Source organism: Muntiacus reevesi, chromosome 13 (assembly GCF_963930625.1).
Source record: "Muntiacus reevesi chromosome 13, mMunRee1.1, whole genome shotgun sequence".
Classification (NCBI taxonomy): domain Eukaryota; kingdom Metazoa; phylum Chordata; class Mammalia; order Artiodactyla; family Cervidae; genus Muntiacus; species Muntiacus reevesi.
Genome location: NC_089261.1, coordinates 7,931,470 through 7,952,130, shown reverse-complemented (window position 1 = coordinate 7,952,130; position 20,661 = coordinate 7,931,470). Strand labels below are relative to the sequence as shown.

At 51.1% G+C, this 20,661-nt stretch overlaps 1 protein-coding gene across 5 annotated transcripts in view; it reads left to right on the top strand.

Moving 5' to 3' along the window:
* The window catches only part of MYO18B (myosin XVIIIB), a 222,152-nt gene that overhangs the window by 160,983 nt on the left and 40,508 nt on the right, over window positions 1-20,661 (top strand). For all 5 annotated transcript variants that reach the window (XM_065904351.1, XM_065904348.1, XM_065904350.1 and 2 more), the window contains one exon: window positions 418-603. In XM_065904351.1, coding sequence (XP_065760423.1) covers window positions 418-603 — 186 coding nt within the window. The remainder of the gene's footprint in view (window positions 1-417; window positions 604-20,661) is intronic.

The window sequence follows — 20,661 nt, the reverse complement described above, 5'->3', positions numbered from 1 at the left end:
AATTCCCAGCCCTTACCCAGCACATGTTACCGATGTGCTGGGTACTGAGCCAAGCCTTCTGTATAACTTAATGTGTTCAACTCTCACAGTATCCCTGAGACATAGGTACAGGCATCTCTGCCTCTCCGAAAGTTAATTACCTGCCCAGGGTCACATAGCCGGGAAGATAGGTAGAGGTAGGATTTGAACCCAGAACGTGAATTCAGCGTCAGTCACTATGTACGCTGCCTTCCAGAGTAACACCTCTCATTTTCTGCGTTACCATCATTTTTGTACCAGAAATCAGGGTTATTACCGTAGTTACTTCATTAAAACGCACAGAAACTCAGCAGAGGGTTTCTGTTCCTGGAGCCCCCCGGTGTCGGGCCCCAGACCTCTAACTCCAGGCTGGGCGTGTGCTCTCTTCCCGGGCTGCAGGTGCTGGTGATCCGGCTTCGGGACAGCCTGATCAAGATGGGCGAGGAGCTCTCGCAGGCCGCCGCGGCCGAGTCCCAGCAGCGGGAGAACAGCCAGTACTACCAGCGGCGCCTGGAGGAGCTTAAGGCAGACATGGAAGAGCTGGTGCAGCGGGAGGCCGAGGCCAGCCGGCGGTGCATGGAGCTGGTGAGTGCCGTCCTGGGACCGGGGTTCAGGAGGGCAGCCCTCCTCCTTTCTGAGTAAAGCCCTCGGGCGCAGGCCTCTGGGGTCTTGGTGCAACCCGGAAGCTGGGAAGAAACTGGAAGGGGATGGGCGGCGAGCCGACCCTGCCATTGGCCCCAAACTCCGGGGGTGTGTCCAAAGTGAGCCAATGCCGTTCCCTCCTGCGGGATGGCGTCCAGCCACCTTTGTGTCTCAGGCTCCGAACTTTCTTTTCCCGCCTCACACTTCCTCCCCCAGAGGCAGGGCAGCCTTGTGCAAAGAGGAAAGAATCAGCATTTATTATATTTCTCTCTTGCATAGTCCTAAGACCCATAATACCGTGTAATCGTCATGTAGTCGTTATAACCATGTAAAGTCAGAATTATTATCCCCCTTTACAGATGAGGAAACTAAGGCTTGACAGAGCAGACTTGTCCTGGTCATACCTAGTAAGCATGAGAGCTCTTCCTGGGCTGTTAACAACCACCGCAAAGATAAAAGACAAAAGCAATTGTGCTAAACCCACCACTTACTAAGCACTGGCCAGGTGCCGGGTTCTGAGTTAATCCTTTCTCCTTTAAATCTCCATGTCAGTTCTGTGAGGTAGGTACTGATCTTATTGCCATTTCCGGATGGAAAAACCGAGGCCCAGGGACACACGTGTCAAACTGAGGCCCAGAGTGGTACATTCGCTTGCTCAAGGCCACACACAAGTAAGACGTTAAATTCAGTTCTGCCTAGCTGTGTAGTCCCCGCTTTTATTCACTGAGCCGTGCTTGTTCCCTGCTGTGGCTCAGGGTACATTTTAAATTGCATTTCCTTCCCAATGGGAAGGTTTCTCCATAGTCGATTATATTTTCATGAGGACAGTTTCCTGCAGGGATCACAGAGCACCTGAGACAGCCTGCTCCTCCTTTCCCCCAGGAGCCCAGCTGTCTCCCAGCCTCCAGGTTTCCACCTGCATGGCCTGGGAGGCACCCGGCACCCCCTTGGCCTGCCATCACACACCTCCCCTGAGACAACCCGGATCGCACTGTGATTCGGCCCAGAGGGCTCTAAATCACCGTCATTATCTCCTTCCTGCCCTGTCCACTCTGGGTCTGTGACAGGTCTCACCACCTTGTCCTCCTGCAGCAAGCCTACTTCTCGGGCCACTGCCTCCCGCGGCCGGTGTCACTCCCATCAGCTCTGCTCTTGACAGGCCGGCAGCCCGCCTGTCATGTGGGGGAGGGGAGGCTCTGCGCAGAGACCCGGGTTCCCAGACAGAATCCGGGCCCTGTGACTGGCAGCTCCTCTACTCCACCTCGCCCCCGGTGGCCCCAGGAGATGGCGAGGCTCTTTCTTCCACCTGACAGGCTAACTTACGTGTTAACCAGCCCTGCTTCTCATGCAGCCCAGCTCCCCTCCTGCCAGCTCTGGCTGGACTCAGACAATACCCCAGCCCTTCTCCTCTGATGTCTTCTTTAACTAGCCACACACCCAAGCTTTCCGGTCCCATCAGGTGGTGCTTTCCTACTCTCCCCTCTGCTCTTTTTCTCCTTCCCTCTCTATCCTCTCCTCTTCTTTCCTCTTTCTTAACTTCCCTCTGCGCACACCCATTCCCAGGGACATGACACCCCCATTTCCAGGGACATCGTATACTTAAGATCTATAAAGGCCCTAAAAGATGGCAAAGGTTATAATGCAACCCCCATAGACAGATCAAAACTCTAAAGCACAAAGCTTGCACGTTTGCTGAAGTTAGACCCGCATCTTTCTCGGTTTTCTCATTCCAAGATTCTGGATAAGCTTACCAAGACTGAACTATCCTTTTTATTTTGTTGTCTTTGGGGTTGGGTGGTCTATTAGTTTTCTAGGGCTGCCTTGGAAATTTACTCCAAACTGGATGGTTGGTTTATCTATTTTTTAAAATATTTATTTGACTGCACTGCATCTTAATTGCAGCTCCCAGGATCTTTGATCTTTGTTGTGGCATGTGGGGTCTAGTTCCCTGACCAGGGATTGAACCTGGGCCCCCTGCATAGGGAATGTAGACTCTTAGCCACTGGACCACCAGGGAAGTCCTAACTGGGTGCTTTTAAATGAGAGCAATTTATTCTCTCACAGTTCTGAAGGTCAAAGTCTGAAATCAAAATATTGGCAGGTCTACGCTCCCTCTGATGGTTCCAGGGTAGAATTCTTGTTTGTCTTTCAAACTCTGGTGGTTCTAGGTGGTTCTTGGCGTATGGCTGGGTCACTCCAGCCTCCGCCTCTGTCTTCACATGGTCCTCCTGTGCGTGTGTGTCTCAGATGCCCTCCGACCGTTTCCTCTAAGGCCACCTGTAACTGGACTTCAGGCCCACTCTAAATCCAATCTGATTTCATCTCAGGTTTTTACCTTAGTTACATCCCTAAACACCCTTTTTCCGCATAAGACCATGTTGACAGGTCCTGGGAGGACGTAACTCTCAGGGGGCGCCCCTTCTAGCCCCTCTGGAGGGAGGGCGCATCGCGGCCCGGCCGGCTGTTGCGCCTGATTCTGTGGGGGCTGGGCACGCAGGGGCAGGGGCAGGGGCAGGCCTGTCCTGACAGGGGAGGTCCCCAGCTCACCAGCCCACCTGCCTTCCTGCAGGCACCTTGCCTCTGAGCCCCAGCGTAGATATTTCCACTGAGGGAGGAGACGATGCCATATTCCCTCATGGCCTCACTTATCCGTTTATGCAACACCAAGTCTGGGCACGGCACGCAGATGGCATCGGAGGGGAGGGACAGGGAACCACGCGGCCCCTGCTTTTGCAGAAGCTCACAGTGTGGGCAGAGTGCTGCTGGCGGGAGAGTCGGGTGAGGGGAGGTCCCAGAGGAGCCTGTGGCCGAGGCCGCTCCCTCGGCGTGGCGTGGCGTCCTGGCACTCTGCTAGGCGTCCAGGAGAGGGCATCTCACCTTTCAGGCTCAGGGCTGTGCCACCAGTCTGCCTTCTTCCCTTCCACCTCTGTAAGACAAGGGACGGCTGCTCTGTGCCGTGTGTTCTCCATAGACTTCACCTGCGAGGCAGTCAGGGTTCCGGTCCTTTCATTCATTGAATTGATATGTGTCCCTAGACTTTTCTCCAGGCCAAACGCAGGGCTGGATGTTGGGGACCAGCCAGGAACAAGACGCACCCTCACCCCCGAGGAGTGTATACCGCAGGGAGAAAGATTACCAAGGCCACTGCTTGCGTATTTTCTATGTCTCTGTGTTTCTAGCTTTCTCTGAAAGCTTCTCCCAAGCTTTCATGGGAAAACAAGGAATCCATGTGCTGTGATCTGGAGGGTCTTAGAAGGCCAGGTGGCATCATGCTCCCACTCACAAGTCACTTCTGTGAGTAACCACTGCCCTCTTCATCTTCTGTTTTTAAAGTTCAAATCTCCCTGGGAGGGATAATGAATTTTTGAACTTCCTGAGCCAAGCATTCATTCATTTGTCCCCTGAGTGAGCATTGATTGGGTCAGTCTGGGCTTAGGCTCTTTGCAGATGTCATCTTTAAAAAAAAAAAAAAAATGTTTCTTTACGTGGTGGCTGCCGGATCTTTGTTACGACACATAGGATCTTTAGTTGAAGCAAGCACAGTCTTAGTTGCAGCAAGTGGGATCTAGTTCCCTGACTGGGGGTCAAACCCTGACCCCCCTGCATTGCAATCGCAGAGTCTTAGTCACTGCACTGCCAGGGAAGTCCCAGATGTCACCTTCTTTCATGCTTCCATCACCCCAGCAGGTGTGGGTGCGCAGTGCAACCCTAGGGCCGCAGAGTCGGGTGGCAGAGCTGGAGTCAGCTTCCCTGCATGTCCAGCTCAAAAGCTCTCACTGGGACAGCACACGGCCCTCCCAACCCACCCCTGCTGAAAGATGGTCTCTCTGCCGCAGGAGACCCCCACAAAGGATCCCACACCTTGGACCGTGGCAAGAAGCGGGAAGGTTGTTGATGGCTCTGCCCTCCGCATTCCTTCCCGACTGTCCCAGCCTGTCCCATTTGTCACTGCTGGTGTTAGTTTAAAGGGCCGTGAGTTGTTTCGTGTGAATGATTTACACCCCTGGCCGGCACACCGGCACGTCCAGATCAGGATCAATTACCCCGCCAACGGAACGTCTCTTCCCAGAAAAAAGAAAAATGAGGTTTTGCCATTAATTTTCGTAAATGTACTATTCCTGGCGACTCCAGGAGCCATTATGGAGAAAAGAATATTCTGGCTCTAAATCATTCAAGTCCCTTTGTCATTGGGGTGGCGAGACAGCTCATCTGTGGATATACGTCCTGTTGTTTTTCCATAGTTAACAGAGCTCGGGCAAAACCACCTCAGCCCCAGGACAGTGTAGCCAAGGGAGGTCAAGGGCAACTGAAAGAACTGAGGGTGACTGGAAGGCCAGCCCTCTGCTGGCACCGGTTTTGAAGGCTGCGCCTGTCAGGTTTACCCTTCATTACTTGGGTCTGACTCTGTAGTCTTAGCTTTCCCTTGAGCCGCGTGCTCTTTCACAAGCTGGCCCCTCTGCTCACTCTTCACTCATCCCCCAGTGACCCAAGCTAGAAATCACAATGGCCCTTCTCTCTCCGGCTCACACAGATTAATGGCCATGCCTGCTGATTTTATCCTATTGAGGTAGTTTTCAAATCCACCCACTCCTGTTCCAACGCCGTGTCCTCTGTCTTTATTTTAATCTGCAACCCCCCTGGACTAGGTCTGTACGGTTACCTTGTATCTTGGCTCCCCACTGTTCCTATATGATTGCTCCTCCCTGCAGATCCTTCTAGAAGGGGCACATCTTGACTGTGTTACTCTTCTGCTAAGAAATCTTCCATGGCTCTCCTCCACTGCCTTCAGAACAGAGCCCCAGCGTCTTCCTAGAGGCCGAGCCTCTGTAGGTTGCTCCGCCTTTGGTTGTCGGCCTCTTAGCACCTCGCATGATCTACTCGAGCATGAAGGCCCAGCGTTCTCGCCCCTCTGTCAGATGATTTCTTGACTTGTCACCTTTGTTCTCATGCGTCCCTCTGCCTGCCTCCTCAACCTTGCAGATTCAGATCAGGACTCACTGTCAGGAAGCCCTCACGGCTATGCAGCTCCTCTGTGTTCCCACATGGCCTTGCGTTCACCCCGTTCACATAGGTTATTGTGATTGCCTGTGTTCTTGTCTTCCTAGACTGGGAGTCTCTGAGATAGGGGGTGGGTTTATTCGACCGTTGGTCTTCAGTTCAGGGTTAGGCACAGGATAGATCCTCAGAGATTATTTTGCTGAGTGGTTTTCACAGCATTTTGAAATTTTACCTTTTAAGAGAACAGCTCAAAAATTATCTTAAAAGTTGGAACTTTCAGATCAACACACTTCGGTTTGCATCCTATCTCATGGCTGTGCCATCTCCCTGATGTTCTGGGAGATGCAGACATGGATGGACCAGGGCCTGTGCCTCTAGAGATCTCAGGATCCAGAGGAGGAGATGCGTGTGTCTCTGAATATTTTTGATACAGGCTGGGATGTGCAAGCAAAAAAGAGGAAGTGGTTTGGTAGAACTGGGAGACCAGGAGAAGTTTGCCTGGAGGATGTACCTTCTGAATGTCTTCAATGATGAATCAGTGTAGGCTGGCAGCTTTGGGGTGCTATGTTCAGTTGCTCAGTCATGTCCTACATGTTGCGACCCCATGGACTATAGCCTGCCAGGCACCTCTGTCCATGGGGATTCTCCAGGCAAGAATACTGGAGTGGCTTGCCTTGCCCTCCTCCAGGGGATCCTCCCAATCCAGGGATTGAATCCAGGTCTCCCACATTGCAGGCGGATTCTTTCCTGTCTGAGCCAGCAGGGAAGCCCAGGTTTGGGGTAGCAGCTGTCTGATTGTGGTTGTCTTGACCTCCAAGCAGTTACATTTGACAAATGCCTGCTGTGTGGCCAGCAATGTCCAGGTCTCCACAAAGGCAGACATAAACCACCTGTCAGGGTGTAAACACAAGCTCTTTGCTTTTTTCCTTCTTTCTTCTCTTCTTTATCCTTGCAACTCCCCCACTGAACACCCACTACAAAACATCCCTACCCCCACCCCTGCCTCCTGCCCCCTCCTGCTTCTCTTGCTGGACAAGTTCTCAGTGGTCTGGCTGTGGACACAGAGTCTCTCTCTTTCTCTCATTTCCTCACACAATTGTTCTGGCTCATCTTGGGGAGGAGGATCTGTATTAGTTTCTCAGAGCTGCCATAACAGGTTACCAAAAACTGGTTGTCTTAAGACAGAGATGTGTCCTTGCACGGTCCCAGGGAATCTGAGAGCCAGGTGTCAGCAGGCCCACTCCCTCTGCCGGCTCTGGGGGAGATTCTTTCCTTCTTCCAGCTTCTGGGGGCTTCAGGCATTCCATCTCACTCCCCATCTTCACATGATCTTCATCTCTTTCCCATCTCTGTGTCCTCTCTTCTCCTAAGGACACCAGGCCTCAGATTTAAAGCTCCCCTAATCTAGTATGACCTTGTCTTAACTACATTTGCAAAGACCCTATTTCCAAAAAGGTTATAGTCTCAGGTTCCAAGTGGATCTGATTTTTGGAGAGGACATCTCAGCTCACTACAGGGTGGTGGAAAGAGCCCTGGACTTGAAGTATGAGCCCACAGGTGGCTAAGTGAACACTGCAGAACCTCAGTTTCCTCTTCTGTAAAATGAGAGCAAGATACAGCTGATCTCATTGGGTGGCTGAGATGGTGTATATAGAAGTGCCCAGTGATAGCGCACAGTAGGCACTCACTAGATGCTACTGTGTTTTCTTTCTCCTTTCTTTTCACTCCTGTGACGACTCTTCCTTCGTCCACTCAGACAACACCCTAAGTCCACCAGCTCCGTGTGCGCGTCCCGCCCAGTGCCCACGATGGCTGGGGGATGTGTTGATGGGAGCTAGGGCTTTACAGCTTACTGCGTGCTGGGCGTTGGGGTAAGGACTTTACCTGAGATCTGTCCTTTAAGCTTCACCCTTGGAGGTCATTGTCCCTCTTTTACCAATAAAGAAACCAAGATCAGAGAACTGGAGCAACCACTCCAAAATCTACACTCCAGTCAATTGACTGAGACAGAATCTGGACCCAGGTCTGCACTGGCTCAAACCCATTCTCTTCTTCGGAAGATTTAGACACGTGGTATTTACTCATTCAAGTACATTTTTTACAGGTGAGTCATAAAAATGAATATTGCCTTTGATTTTGTAATCTAGGGTCTCCCCGTCTTGGTGTTACTGACATTTTGAGTTGAATGAATGTCTGATATGCGGGCTGTCCTGTGCCTTGTTGGATATTTAGCAGCATCCCTGGCCTCTGCCCAGCACTTGCAAGTAGCCCCACCTCAGGTCATCACAGAAATATCTCCAGACCTTGCCAGCTGTCCCCTGGGGAGCAGAGTCACCCTGTTAATAGTCACTGCTCTGACCCTGTCCTCTCAGTAACCTAAGTAACACCCAGAATACTGTCCACTGTGTGTGTGTGTGTGTGTGTGTGTGTGAGAGAGAGAGAGAGTCACTCAGTCGTGTCTGACTCTTTGCAACCCCGTGGACTAGCCCATCAGGCTTCACTGTCCGTGGGATTCTCCAGGCAAGAATACTGGAGTGGGTTGTCATGCCCTTCTCCAGGCGATCTTCCTAACCCAGGGATCGAACCCAGGTCTGCTGCATTGCAGGCAGATTCTTTACCAACTGAGCCACCGGGGAAGCCCCCTCATTTGACAGATGATCAAACTGAGACTCAGGGCAGGGTGGGGGGAGTGACCTGATGTACCCCAGGTCACAGAAAAACTGCAGTGGAATCCCAAGGGTGGTAGGAAGAGGCAGCCTAACCCCTAAACACAAAGGGAAAAGGCAGAAGCAGTGCCAGCAAACCCAGTCCTCACCTTCCCGAGACCCAGAGGCGACTTCACAGCAGAGTCTAATTCAGAGTGGATTGGGAGGCCTCGCTGCAGACTATGTGCTTTTAATAATGTTTAAATAAAACATGGGAGCATGGGTGTGATCTCCACGCCGAGCCTGGCTCGTCAGCAGCCCAGGGAGAGTCATAAATAGTTAATAGACAACCACTTATGGCTCTACTTCTGTTAAACCCGGCATCAATTATATATGGCTCATGAATTATGTATCTGGTGTTACTTTGGGGTATATTTTCCACCTTTGGGGGAAAAGAATGAAAAGAATGTGAGGCCTAACAGAGAAGGGATGGCTCTCTTCTGTATTGGTGAATTTCCCTCTGAGGAGGGTGCCTTGCGTGGATACGATGGGGAGGTTCCAGCGAACTTGGACCTGGGGAGACTCAGATCACTAGGAGGAGAGCCGGGGCAGCAGTGTGCCAGCTAACGTTAACACCCGGCTCTCTGGGGCGGAGGGGGGGTGGAGTCCCGGCTCGTAGTGTTTTCCAAGCTCTCTGATGGCAATCCTCCCCCCGGGGGTTGGTGCCCAGCCAGCAGTGTGACGTCTCGGAGTGCGGCGTCGGGAAGCCTTGCAGAGCAGCGCTCTTAGATGGTGTCTTCACCAGGCAGGTGTGACAGACGCGAGCAGCTGCAGAAGCTCTCCAGATCCCCTGCTTGGCAGGTGGGTTCTCAACCGCTGCACCATCAGGAAAGTCCCACCTTTGCTTTCAGTGTGATTTATTTAATTACTTGTAAGTTGATATTATTCGACTTTTATTAATACATAGCTGTATGACAGCTGACTCACAGAATTCCTGAAAATTCAGCCATCAGCTCTTGCCAGCCAGTAAGGAACTAGTTCCGGCACACCGCAGGCTTGGCGTCTCCTTGGGGTGGGGTCACCCTGCCCTGGGAATACAAGGAGCAGAAGCAGGGAGTCAGAAGGCTCTTAAATCACATCTCATCGCTTGCTGACTGCCTTTTTTCTTAGAGCCAGATTACACCAGTCTGAGAGCTCTGTCCTCTTGAAAACGTTCTTTCACCTCATGTATGAAAGGGGTGTGATCGAATCGACTCAGAAAGACTGAAGCGAGTAATCCACGCGGCGCTTCTTGCTCTGCCTGCCACATAACTGCCCTTCCAGTATGCTGGCTACTCCGCCTCCCCTTCTAGTTCCCTCCTTCCTGTCTTCTGAGATTCTGGACGCAGGTGCTAAGGGCTTCAGGAAGCCCAAAGCCAGATTCTGTGTAGTTTTCCTGTTCGCTTTTGCTTTGCTTTGGTTTGGAGCCACCCAAACACCCACGTTTCCAAACTCTCGGTCTGACCCCCTCCCACCAGCTACACCCAGGGCATCTACCAAACCCAGAGTTAAGGGTTTGATTTTAGAAAACTCAGTGTTCGTCTCCCACCAATGACTCTGGATTTCGGAGCGTAAAGATGAATTATTTTGGCTGGGAACTTGGCTGAGTATTTAAAAAGGCATTCCATGTGGAGGGCGTTTGGGGCCATGAGCAGGGTGTAAATAACACCTTTTGTAGCTCTCTTGACAGGGAGATAACTCTCCTAATTACTGCCCCGTTATCTCAGCGTGATCCAAAACGACCTGACACATTTCCTAAACTGCCTGTTCACATGCCAGTCTCTCCCCACGAGGAACGGCCTCCTGTATTCTCAGAGAACTGGCGGGAAGACGTGGGCCTTCCTGCCTCCCAGCTGGCCAGCACCAAGGGCTCCTCCTGCTCGTCTCCACACGGATTTCCACAGGGGAGAAATGTGTTCCTAAACAGGGCTTAGACCCTCGTGTCACCAGCCCCGGGTGTATTTCTGAAACATGAAGGTTCCTGAGCTCTCCTGGGCCCAGGCGGTGAAGGCACTGGTCTCAATTCAAGAGATGTTATCACCTAATGAAATGAGTTTCTTTGCATCTGCCTCTGAGATATCTAGATAATAAAATCTATTACGAGAAGCCTACCTAGGAGTAATTGGGTCTATTACTCCCTGACTTATGGCTTTGTTTCAGCATCAAAAACAGGCTCTCCAATAATTAATCAGAATTTAAAGTTGCTAATACCAATTACACACAACGTGTGGAGTCTGGAGATGGCAGACTGAAGAGCAAATACTAATCTCATCCCCAGAGACTTCATCAGTTGAACTCTTGTCACTTTCGACTCAGCTGGAAATTAGAGTAACTTAACTCCCCAAAGTTAATTACTTTACAAAAGGTGAGGGGGGTGGAGATACCCGTTGAATGGTACAGGTGTATATTAAATTATTAAAATAAATCCAATTGAAATTGTTTAGATGATGTTAAGCCACACTTAATTGTATGTCAGAGAGGCTTGGGAAGGTCAGTCTTCACAACCCAAAGCACAGTCACTGTCCCAGTTGAACATCTTCAGGAGAGAGTGATCCCAGGGAGCCCTCAGTCAGACTCTTAATGTTTTAAATTCATTTCCAAACTATAATCTGGCTTGAAAGATAATTCATCTCTTTCTAGTGCTTTCTTTTTTCTTCTTTAGCTGAGCTTAAACAGCAAGAAAGTAGAAGGACCTCTCAGAACTTGAGGATTAAAGCAAGCAGTGGTAAAGAAAAATTGGCTGATTTGGAATTGCAAGTGTAGATGAATGAAAATGGATGACTGAACTGGTCTAACTTAGAGCTCTTTTGGTTGTAAGCAGCAGAAACAAACTTCAAATTGGCTTAAGCAAAAGGGAATTTCTCACTTATTCTAATGAACTGGTCCTTTACAGAAAAAAAGAAATCTTGCTTACCTTTACCCTTGAACATGAAATTAAAAGATGCTTACTTCTTGGAATAAAAGGTATGACCAACCTAGACAATATATTAAAAACCAGAGACATTACTTTGCCAACAAAGATCCATAGTCAAGGCTGTGGTTTTTCCAGTAGTCGTGTATGGATGTGAGAGTTGGACCGTAAAAGAAAGCTAAGTGCTGAAAAATTGATGGTTTTAAACTGTGGTGTTGGAGAAGACTCTTGAGAGTCCCTTGGCCTGCTAGGGGATCCAACCAGTCCATCCTGAAAGAAGTCAGTCCTGAATATTCATTGGAAGGACTGATGCTGAAGCTGAAACTCCAATCCTTTGGCCACCTGATGTAAATAACTGACTCATTGAAAAAGACCTATGCTGGGAAAGATTGAAGGTGGGAGGAGAGGGGGATGACAGAGGATGAGATGGTTGGTGGCATCACTGACTCAATGGACATGAGTTTGAGCAAGCTCCAGGAGTTGGTGATGGACAGGGAGGCCTGCCGTGCTGCAGTCCATGGGGTCGCAAAGAGTCAGACCCGACTGAGCAAATGAACTGAACCTTCAAACATGGCTTGGCACATACTAGGCATAAAAAATTCTTCCCTGGTGGCTCAGAGGGTAAGGTGTCTGCCTGTAATGCGGGAGATCCCTGGGTCGGGAAGATCCCCTGGGGAAGGAAATGGCAACCCACTCCTGTACTCTTGCCTGGAAAATCCCATGGATGGAGAAGCCTGGTAGGCTACAGTCCATGTGGTTGCAGAGAGCTGGACACGACTGAGTGACTTCACTTTCACTTTTCACTTTCACTTCCAGGCATAAAAAATGCACACTGAACAAAGCCTGGCAGGAGGGGCCGAGAACTCGGAGCCTGGGTGCAAACCTCACGGCCGTCACTTCCTCTTGTGTGACTTTGGCCCAGACGCTCACCTTCTGTGTCTCTGTCCCCTTATAAAACAGGGGTAATTATTGCCAAGTCCCGCACGGCACTTCAGGGAAGATTTAATGAGATAATGCACTTAAATGCTTATCACAGTGCCGGGCACGAAGCAAACGCACTGTGATGTCGTCGTCATCATCATTGTCTTAATCTGTTCTGGCTGTTGTGACAAAATACTGCAGACCAGGTGGCTTCTCAGCAACAGGAATTTAGCACTCATAGTTCTGGAGGTTGGGAGGTCCAAGGTCAGGTCACCAGCATGGTTGCACTCTTGTGAGGGTTCTCTACCTGGTTCGTAGCTGGTGCCTTCTTGCTCTGTCCTCAAGTGGTGGAAGGGTCGAGGGCTCTATTCATGTGGGCTCCATCCTCACGGCCTAATCACCTCCAGAGGCCCCACCTACGAATACCATTGCCTCGAGGGTTAGGATTTCAACAGAGGAATGAAGTGCAGGCAGACATTCAGACCAAGCGATCATCATCACTGCTGCCTCCATCATCCACGACCACCATCAGCATCCTAATGGCCATCCTAATCACCAACCCCCCCACCATCATCAGATCACCACTGCCACCACTCATTATCACCACCATGACCACCAGTCCCCAACACCATCATCAGATCACCACTGCCACCACTCATTATCACCACCATGACCACCAGTCCCCACCACCATCATCAGATCACCACTGCCACCTCCTCATCATCAGCATGACCACCCCCCCCACCAGCATCAGATCACCACTGCTACCACTCATTATCACCACCATGACCACCCCCCCACCATCATCAGATCACCACTGCCACCTCCTCATCATCAGCATGACCACCAGTCCCCACCACCACCATCATCAGATCACCACTGCCACCACTCATTATCACCACCACGAGCACCAGTCCCCACCACCATCATCAGATCACCACTACCACCTCCTCATCACCACTGTGACCACCACCCCCCACCACCATCATCAGATCACCACTGCCACGACTCATCACCACCATGACCACCACCCCCCACCATCATCAGATCACCACTGCCGCCTCCTCATCACCACCATGACCACTACCCACCCCCCACCATCATCACATCACCACTGCCACCTCCTCATCATCAGCATGGCCACCAGTCCCCACCACCAGCATCTCCATTACCATCCCCACCACCACCACCAGCATCACCATGAGGGGGAGACCTAGCACAGAAGAGCCCCTTGGAGAACAGACAGGCTCTGAGCTTCCGAGCAGAGGTATAAGCCTAGGCAGTGGTTAAATCATTTCCAGTTGGACAGTTCTGGGAATTCTCTCCCCGACGTGCTACGTCCCCCTTGTGACCGGGGGTCCATATCTGTGCCTCCTTATCTGTGCTCAGTGTCCTGGGCACCAGTCTCGTTGGGACTCTGCTCTTTGCCCAGTCCTGCTTTGCCTGCATTCCAGGTAAGTGACACGGAGCCCATCCTGCTGCATGTCACCCCTGCCGCCCTCCCGCTCAGATAATTAGAATCAGCACATTCATTTCCCTAACAGCATCCTCTTCTCTCTCGAGAAGTTTTCAAATGGAAGAAGAAAGGCAGAAGCAAGCTCCATCTGTCCTTGTTCAGACAATTTGCAGCTGTCCACGGCTGACACTCACCCAGCTGGGCAGCCGAGCCAGGCTTCCTGTTCGCTTTTGGTGGGAGGTGACACGGTCGATGCTGTTATTAAGGTTTGGCAGTGGTTTAGACACATGGCCTCCTGCTGGAGGGAGGCTTAAAAACAAACACTCAGGGGGAATCCTTCAGACTCCAGCCTTTGTGAGCTAATTGCTTGGCAGGTGGGGAAAAAAGATGACTAATGTGACTTCTCAGGAAACAAAAGGAAAAGAACTCAGGAAATAAGATGGTTTTTACTTCTTCCTGAGAGTGTGCCCAAATTTCAAGGGGTTGCACCTAGGTAGCATTGAAATGCTCTCTGCTGGGAATCAGCAAATTTTTTTCTGTAAAGTCCACGGTAGTAAATTAATTTAGACTTTTGCAGGCCTTACTATATCTGTCACAACTACTCAACTCTACTATAGCACAAAAGCAGTCAGAGAATGAGTCAATGAACAATGCGTGTTCCAATAAAACTTTATTTATAAACACAGGCACAGGCCAGATTTAACCCAGGGATCCGGAGTTTGCACCTTGTTAGAAACAGATGTTGAAAGGGTTTCATCAAGTGTTGGGATTTGCACAGCAAACTCACAGACCTACTTTAGAGGTTCCCAGGGACCCCACTAAGACTTGGGCCCGTGTGGAGGACAGTTTTGCCAGGTTTAGACCACGTGTCTCCCAGGACAGCATCTGGCCTCCAGAGAGGGATTGAGAGGGGGAAGGAGCTTCAAGGGGCTGCCCTGACATGTTCCCTGGCACCGGCAGAAAACCTGAGGGAAACCAGTGAGAGGGCATTGGACCCATTCCTGCCTTCCCGAAGTCCTGGCCCCCTGAGCCGAGCAGGAGATGACCCTAAACACCTGCAAGGGCAGGACAGACCGACCTGGGAGAGCCCGGGGCCCCGCTGCGAGGTAATGAGTCTGTTCGTCCCAGACGCTGGTGCCACTGGGCTGTGACCTTGAGATGCGCAGGGAAAAGACAGCGGAGAGCTTGGCGGTTGTGTTTCCTTCCTGCTGGGTCAATAAATGAATAAATGGACCATGAGCGGCCAAGTGGCTGTTGTAATATTCGATTCCATCAAAAGGAAGATCACAGAAGTGCACGGAGGGAGCTTCCTTCCACGTCTCCCCGCTGGGAGCCGGGCTTGCTGTTGTCTCGGTCTGAGCGGAGGGAGGCGGGGAGGCCAGGAGCTGACACGTACTGCCTGTCCACGCCGTGGCCCACCTTGTGCCCCGTCTCGTTAAATCAGCACTTCAAACACTATGAGCGAGGTGGTATTTTTTATCTTTCTCTCTCACATTTTAAAGAGGCTTGCAGGAGGTGAAGTGACTTGCTCAAGGCTGGATGGCTTGGCGACAGTACATGTAGTCAATCTCTTAGGGGCCAAAACCTGTGCTCTCAGTCAAAATGCTGGTCTTTCTCAAAGCTCGAGTACCCGCGGATCCCCTGGGGCTGTTGTTAAAATGCCTGACCTGAGTCAGCAGATTGGGGACAGGGCCTGAGAGGCAGCGTGGTGATGCGGCTGCTGCCGGCAGTGCACGGACCTCGTGGGAGTGTGGCTGCCAGCGCATCACACCCTCTCCTTGTTCCAGAGCCTCTGGAGTCACCAGCTGGGGAGCTTCATGTTTTTAGGATGAGGTCACACAGCGAATGGGAAGTGGTTTGTTCAGGATTCAAGTCCACATCTGTCTCATCCGGAGTCTGAGTTTTCTGAAGTCTCTCCCCCTGTTACGCCTTTAGCTTGGCCCTCAGCCGGGGTCGCTGTTGCCCCCCGTGGATTGTTTGCAGCATCTGGGGACATTTTTGTTTGGCACAGCTTAGGGACAGGGCGCTGCATCCGTCTAGACCTGTGTGGCCCCCAACGACAATAATACTGATGCTGAGAAGTCCTGCACTTGAGCTCAGCCTCCTTCAGTCCAGAAAATCAAATCCATCCACAGCCCCTCTCCGGAGAGCACATAGTGCCCTTGAATTAGAGGAGTCAGCATTTGAAAGCGTCCCACAAAAGCGGCATGAATCAGCCAGGATCATAACTAACAAAAACGCCCATTTCCCGGTCGGTGGGTGGAACTTTCCACTACTCTGAAATGAGGCCAGGGTGTTCGGGTCTCTGTCACATGCTCTTGCCTCGGCAGATGGAAGTCAATCAAGTCTAGAAATGACTATCTTAATCTCCGGTCATTATCATGCCTGGCTGCCCAGGGTTGATCGGTGCCTTTTGCTGTTTGTATCACCCCCGCCGTTTTCTCTGACAGTAGCCCCCCGACCTCCACCTGTTCCTCGGCCAGACGGCATTGACTCTGGTCCAAGCCCAGGAAGGGCCAGAATCCAGCATTGATTGCCAATACCAATAACTCTGGTCTGGGTTTTTCCTGATCAATTCTTGGGGAGACTGTATCTAATAATACAAGATTATTGATGAGGGTTGATTTATCTAGGGAGAGGGGCGGGAATTGCTTTCCCCACTTACTTGCCCCAGTTCATTCATGATGGTACTTTGGTTTGTTGAGAACGCCAGCCGAGGCTTTGGTCATGATGAAGCCATCAGATGTGTCTGAAAAAAGATCTGCAGAAGGAAGCAGTGTGATAAATAACATTTCGGATGCACCCAGCTCTTCACAGTTTACAGAGTACCTGAACGTGCGCCGAGCCTCCCAGTGCTCTGTGTTGAAGATCAGGCAGGAACTGAGCTGCTGCCTCCCGTGAGGTTGAGGGGACAGACTCGAGGGTGTGCGCATTGGTGCCTGGGGAGCCGGTGCGGAGGCGGGGGCCGTTTCCAGGTCTCGAGTCCCGTGTGGGGCTCAGTCTCTCCCCTGTGCCGACCCTTGCTGGCTCTGCCTGCCAGGCACAGCTGGTGGGATGTGGTCCCGTTTTTCTGGTCACTGCTGACTTGGGTATCAGTACCCAAGCCCTTTACTCCCAGCCTGTCTTCCGACTTCTGGGTCTGTAGGCAGTGTCTGCAGTCCCTGGCCAGGTCTGGGATGTTCTGGACGCCTCTGGGTGCTGACAGGGGTGAGACCGAACTTCCCCTGAGGGGTTGGCACATTGGAGTGATGGTTCTGTCTGAGAGCAGGAAAGAGGGATGATGTTTGTGGGGCATAAAACTTACTATGTTTTATGCAACATTCAAGCGCTTTCCATCTGTGAATCCTCAGCTAGACCCACAGCGCAGTGGTGCTATAGCACTCTCACTTTACAGATGAGGAGACTGAGGGTCAGGGAGGTGGCGGGAAGACTGCTCACTGTCATGCTAGACGTGGTGGAGCTGGGTTGCAAGCCCTTGTTTATGTCAGTTGAGGACCCATGGTGATAAGACTGCATACTGTCAATGTAGAAGTGGGAGAATTTAAAGCTGAAGCATTTATGGGATGGCTTCTAAGTTCCAAGTACTGCTTTAGGCATTTGGGATATTAGGCTGAGTACAGCCCTACTCAAAGGAGCTCAATATAACAGGAAATATGAAATTAATTATAGTTTCGTGGGGTGTGTTTAACCCAGGGACTTGTCCCAGTGCCCAGAGATGAAAGTGACTGATTCTACCCAGGAGAGCCAGAGAGGTCATCCAGAAGAGGTGGCTGTGGAATGGGTCTTGAAGGATGAATAGGAGTTTGCTTGTCAGAGCAGAGAAGCACATTCCAGGTGGAGGAATGGTAGGTACGGAGGCACGGAGGCGTGAGGGCACAGTACGACTGGGTGCTGGTGAAGACTCTGGTTCTTGCTGGTGTGTGGGTGCAGAGTGTGGACAGTGGGAGGAGAGGGACCTTGGAAGGTGGGTTGAGAGAAAGACTCCGGAAGGCTTGCTCGGCTCAACTGCACAGTCTGGACTTGCGGAAGTGAAGAGGCACTGGGGCTCTTGAGCAGGAGAGGACTTGATCAGATTAAAAAGATCCTCCCCTAGATGCTGTGTGGAATGTGGGTTGGCGAGGGGGCTGGATTGAAGAGAGAAGGGCCAGTTTAAGACGACGAGAAGCCTCAGGAGATGGTGATGGACACTGGATTTACAAGGGGATGGAGAGCAAGGGAAAGAAGCAGAGACCAGCCCACTGTGTTGATAAGATTCTTGAGGCTCAGCGGAGGGGCCGGGGGTACATAGTAATAAGTCGTTCTCACACTTCGACGTCTTTGGATAGAATTCCCAGAGGCCAGATGAGAAGTTTCAAAGTCCGATCTCTCCATTTGTGCCGTCACATGGGGTCGTGGGCTGGGGAGATCTATGAGCTTCATTTCCATTTAAATTGAAATAAGACATGTCAAAGGTGGCCTGATAATTACTGCCTGGAACAATGGCTCTCTGATGCGGGAAGCACAGTGTCAGTGTACTCCGTACAGAGAATTTCTCCATCTGAGACTTAATTACGCTGATATAATTATTCGTCTGTCAGGAAAATCGGGTGGCACAGATATGTCATATTTGCGTTGGAGCAGAAAAAATGAAAAGCCTCTTTGGCTTTTTTCAGGAGGCAGTGGGTGGGCGGCTTTGGGAAGTGGGGAGCAGGGTGTTTGGAGTTCAGCCCAGGTCGAGATGCCTGTCTGCAGCAGCAGGTTTTGTGAGGGCCCCCTGGGTGTCAGCCTCGAGAGGGCTGGACTCCGGTGACAGTTCTGTGCCCCTTCCTGAAGATGCTGTAGGAGAAGTCAGAGGCTGGGGGTGATTCTAGGGCTGGGAGCGCTGTGAACTCTGAGTAGTTAGAACTGTAAGGAACTTTAAAGAAGTTTTATTGGCAAACCTTGTGACCCTAAGATGCACAGCAGAGTTGCCTGCTGGTGTCTCCAAGCCTGATCACACTGCCTTCCCCCATCCCATCCTGCCAGCCCCAGAGACCCTCAGCCACATCCCCCTTCTGTGTGTGAGGGTCTCCTGCCCTCCCAGGGAAGCTGTGCCTTCTGCCACGCCCCACCCATCGGGGGAAACATGGGACCCAAAGAATCAAGTACAGAGCCCCCTTCTCAGACTGCAGCAGAAAGATCCCAGCCCACAGCACCGTTATAACCCAAATAGCTACAGCCGGGGCTTAGGCAAAAAATGGCTTTATCGAAAGTGTGGGAACAGAGAAAGGAGAGAGGAATGCCTGCTGACCCAGGTGAGATGACCTGGGTAGGACTGGCTCAAGTTCTGCTTCTGCTTCTGCCACCCTAGGGCCCAGCAACCGTGGCCAGGTGGCGTCCTGCCCTGAGCTCATCCTGGGCCCCTGGTGTGTGATGTACGTGCCCGCAGATCTTTGCATGCTGCTTGGATGTGCATAGTGAGTGCACCTGAGACTGTCTACAGCCCAGCTCTTTATCTCCTCGATTTTGAACAGCCCAAGTCACCTAAAATATTAACTTCTCAGAAGGCGATAAAGACTCTCAGGCAGTAGCTGGGGGCATTTTAAAACAATCAGCCTGAAACTTGAGAAGGGAAGGGAAGGAAAGACAGCAAGCAGGCGCCCAGAGCCACATGCTCTCTTCTGCCTGGAGATTAACAGAGGTCCTGGCGGGCAGCTATGGGGGGCAGGGGGCGGGGGGGCAGGTGCCAAGGTCCTCTGCTGTGTAACTCCATTCTGCCTTTACTATAAAACTCTTTTACCCAATTGTGCGTCAGATAGATGTGTCTGTACACACCTGTAGAAGTGAACACAGGATGGGAATATGGCAACATAGTTGTTAAGAAGGACTGTCCCCCAGGAAACAGACTTAAGGGCATTTTTCTTATATTTTTTGACCACGGATCGAACCTGTATCCTCTGCACTGGAAGCACAGTATCTCAACCACTGGACTACCAGGGAAGTCCCAAGGGAAATTTTTAGTTTTTTGTTTTTTTTTTAAAATATATTTTCTAAATTCTCTTTAGTGAACCCTATTAGAACAAGAAAAGAAAGGAAATTGTGTCTCCAAAGAAAAAGAAAGAAAGATCCCACGATGTTACATTGGTTTGTTCAGTTTGCCGTAGCCCAGTGCCACAAACCAGGTAGCCTGGTGAAACAGCAGCAGCATATTGCCTCACGTTCTGGACATAAGAAGTCTGAAATTAGCATGTTCACAGGGTCTTGCTCCCCTGAAGGTGCCAGAGAAGAAACTGTTTCATGCCTTTGACCTGGCAGTTTGCTGGCAACTTTTGATGTTCCTACTATTCTAAATGTGTCCCTCCAGCCTTCTGTCTCCATGTAGCGCTCCCCCTCTGAGCCTTCACTTCGCCAGCAGCCGCCATGTCATGCGGACACTCAGGCAGCCCAGCAGGGCCCTCACGGCAGGGGACTGAGGCCTCTAGCCGATAGCCTTGTTGGTGAACTTTCTTGGGAAGGACTCTCCAGCTTCAGGGAGGCCTTCAGACCAGCGTAGCCCTGGCTGACATCGTCACTGGAACATCATGATAAAACCTGTATGAGTTTCCCATCACCATTGCAGCAAGCTAACACAAACTTCATCGCTTTAAAATGACGCCGTTTACTCTCTGTTAACGATAAGGTCAGAAGTCCAAAATGAGTCTCACGGGGTTAAAGTCAAGGTGGAGGCAGGCCTGGCTCCTTCTGGAGGCCCCAAGGGATGACCCATTCCTTTTGCATCCTTCAGCTTCTAGAGGCAGCCAGCATTTCTTGGCTCCTGGCTGCATCACTCCGATCGGGGACTCCATCATTACATCACTGCTTTCTTCCCCATGGACCCCCCTCACCTCCCTTCTATAAGGACCCTTATGGTTACAATTAGGGGCCACCCAGAATATCCACAGAATCCAGGATAATCCATCTCAAGATTTTTAATTTAGTCACATCTGCAAGGTTCCCCTTGCCATCCAAATCCAACATATTCATATGTTTTGGGGATTAGGATGTGGGCATCTTTGGGCGCCTTATTCATCCTC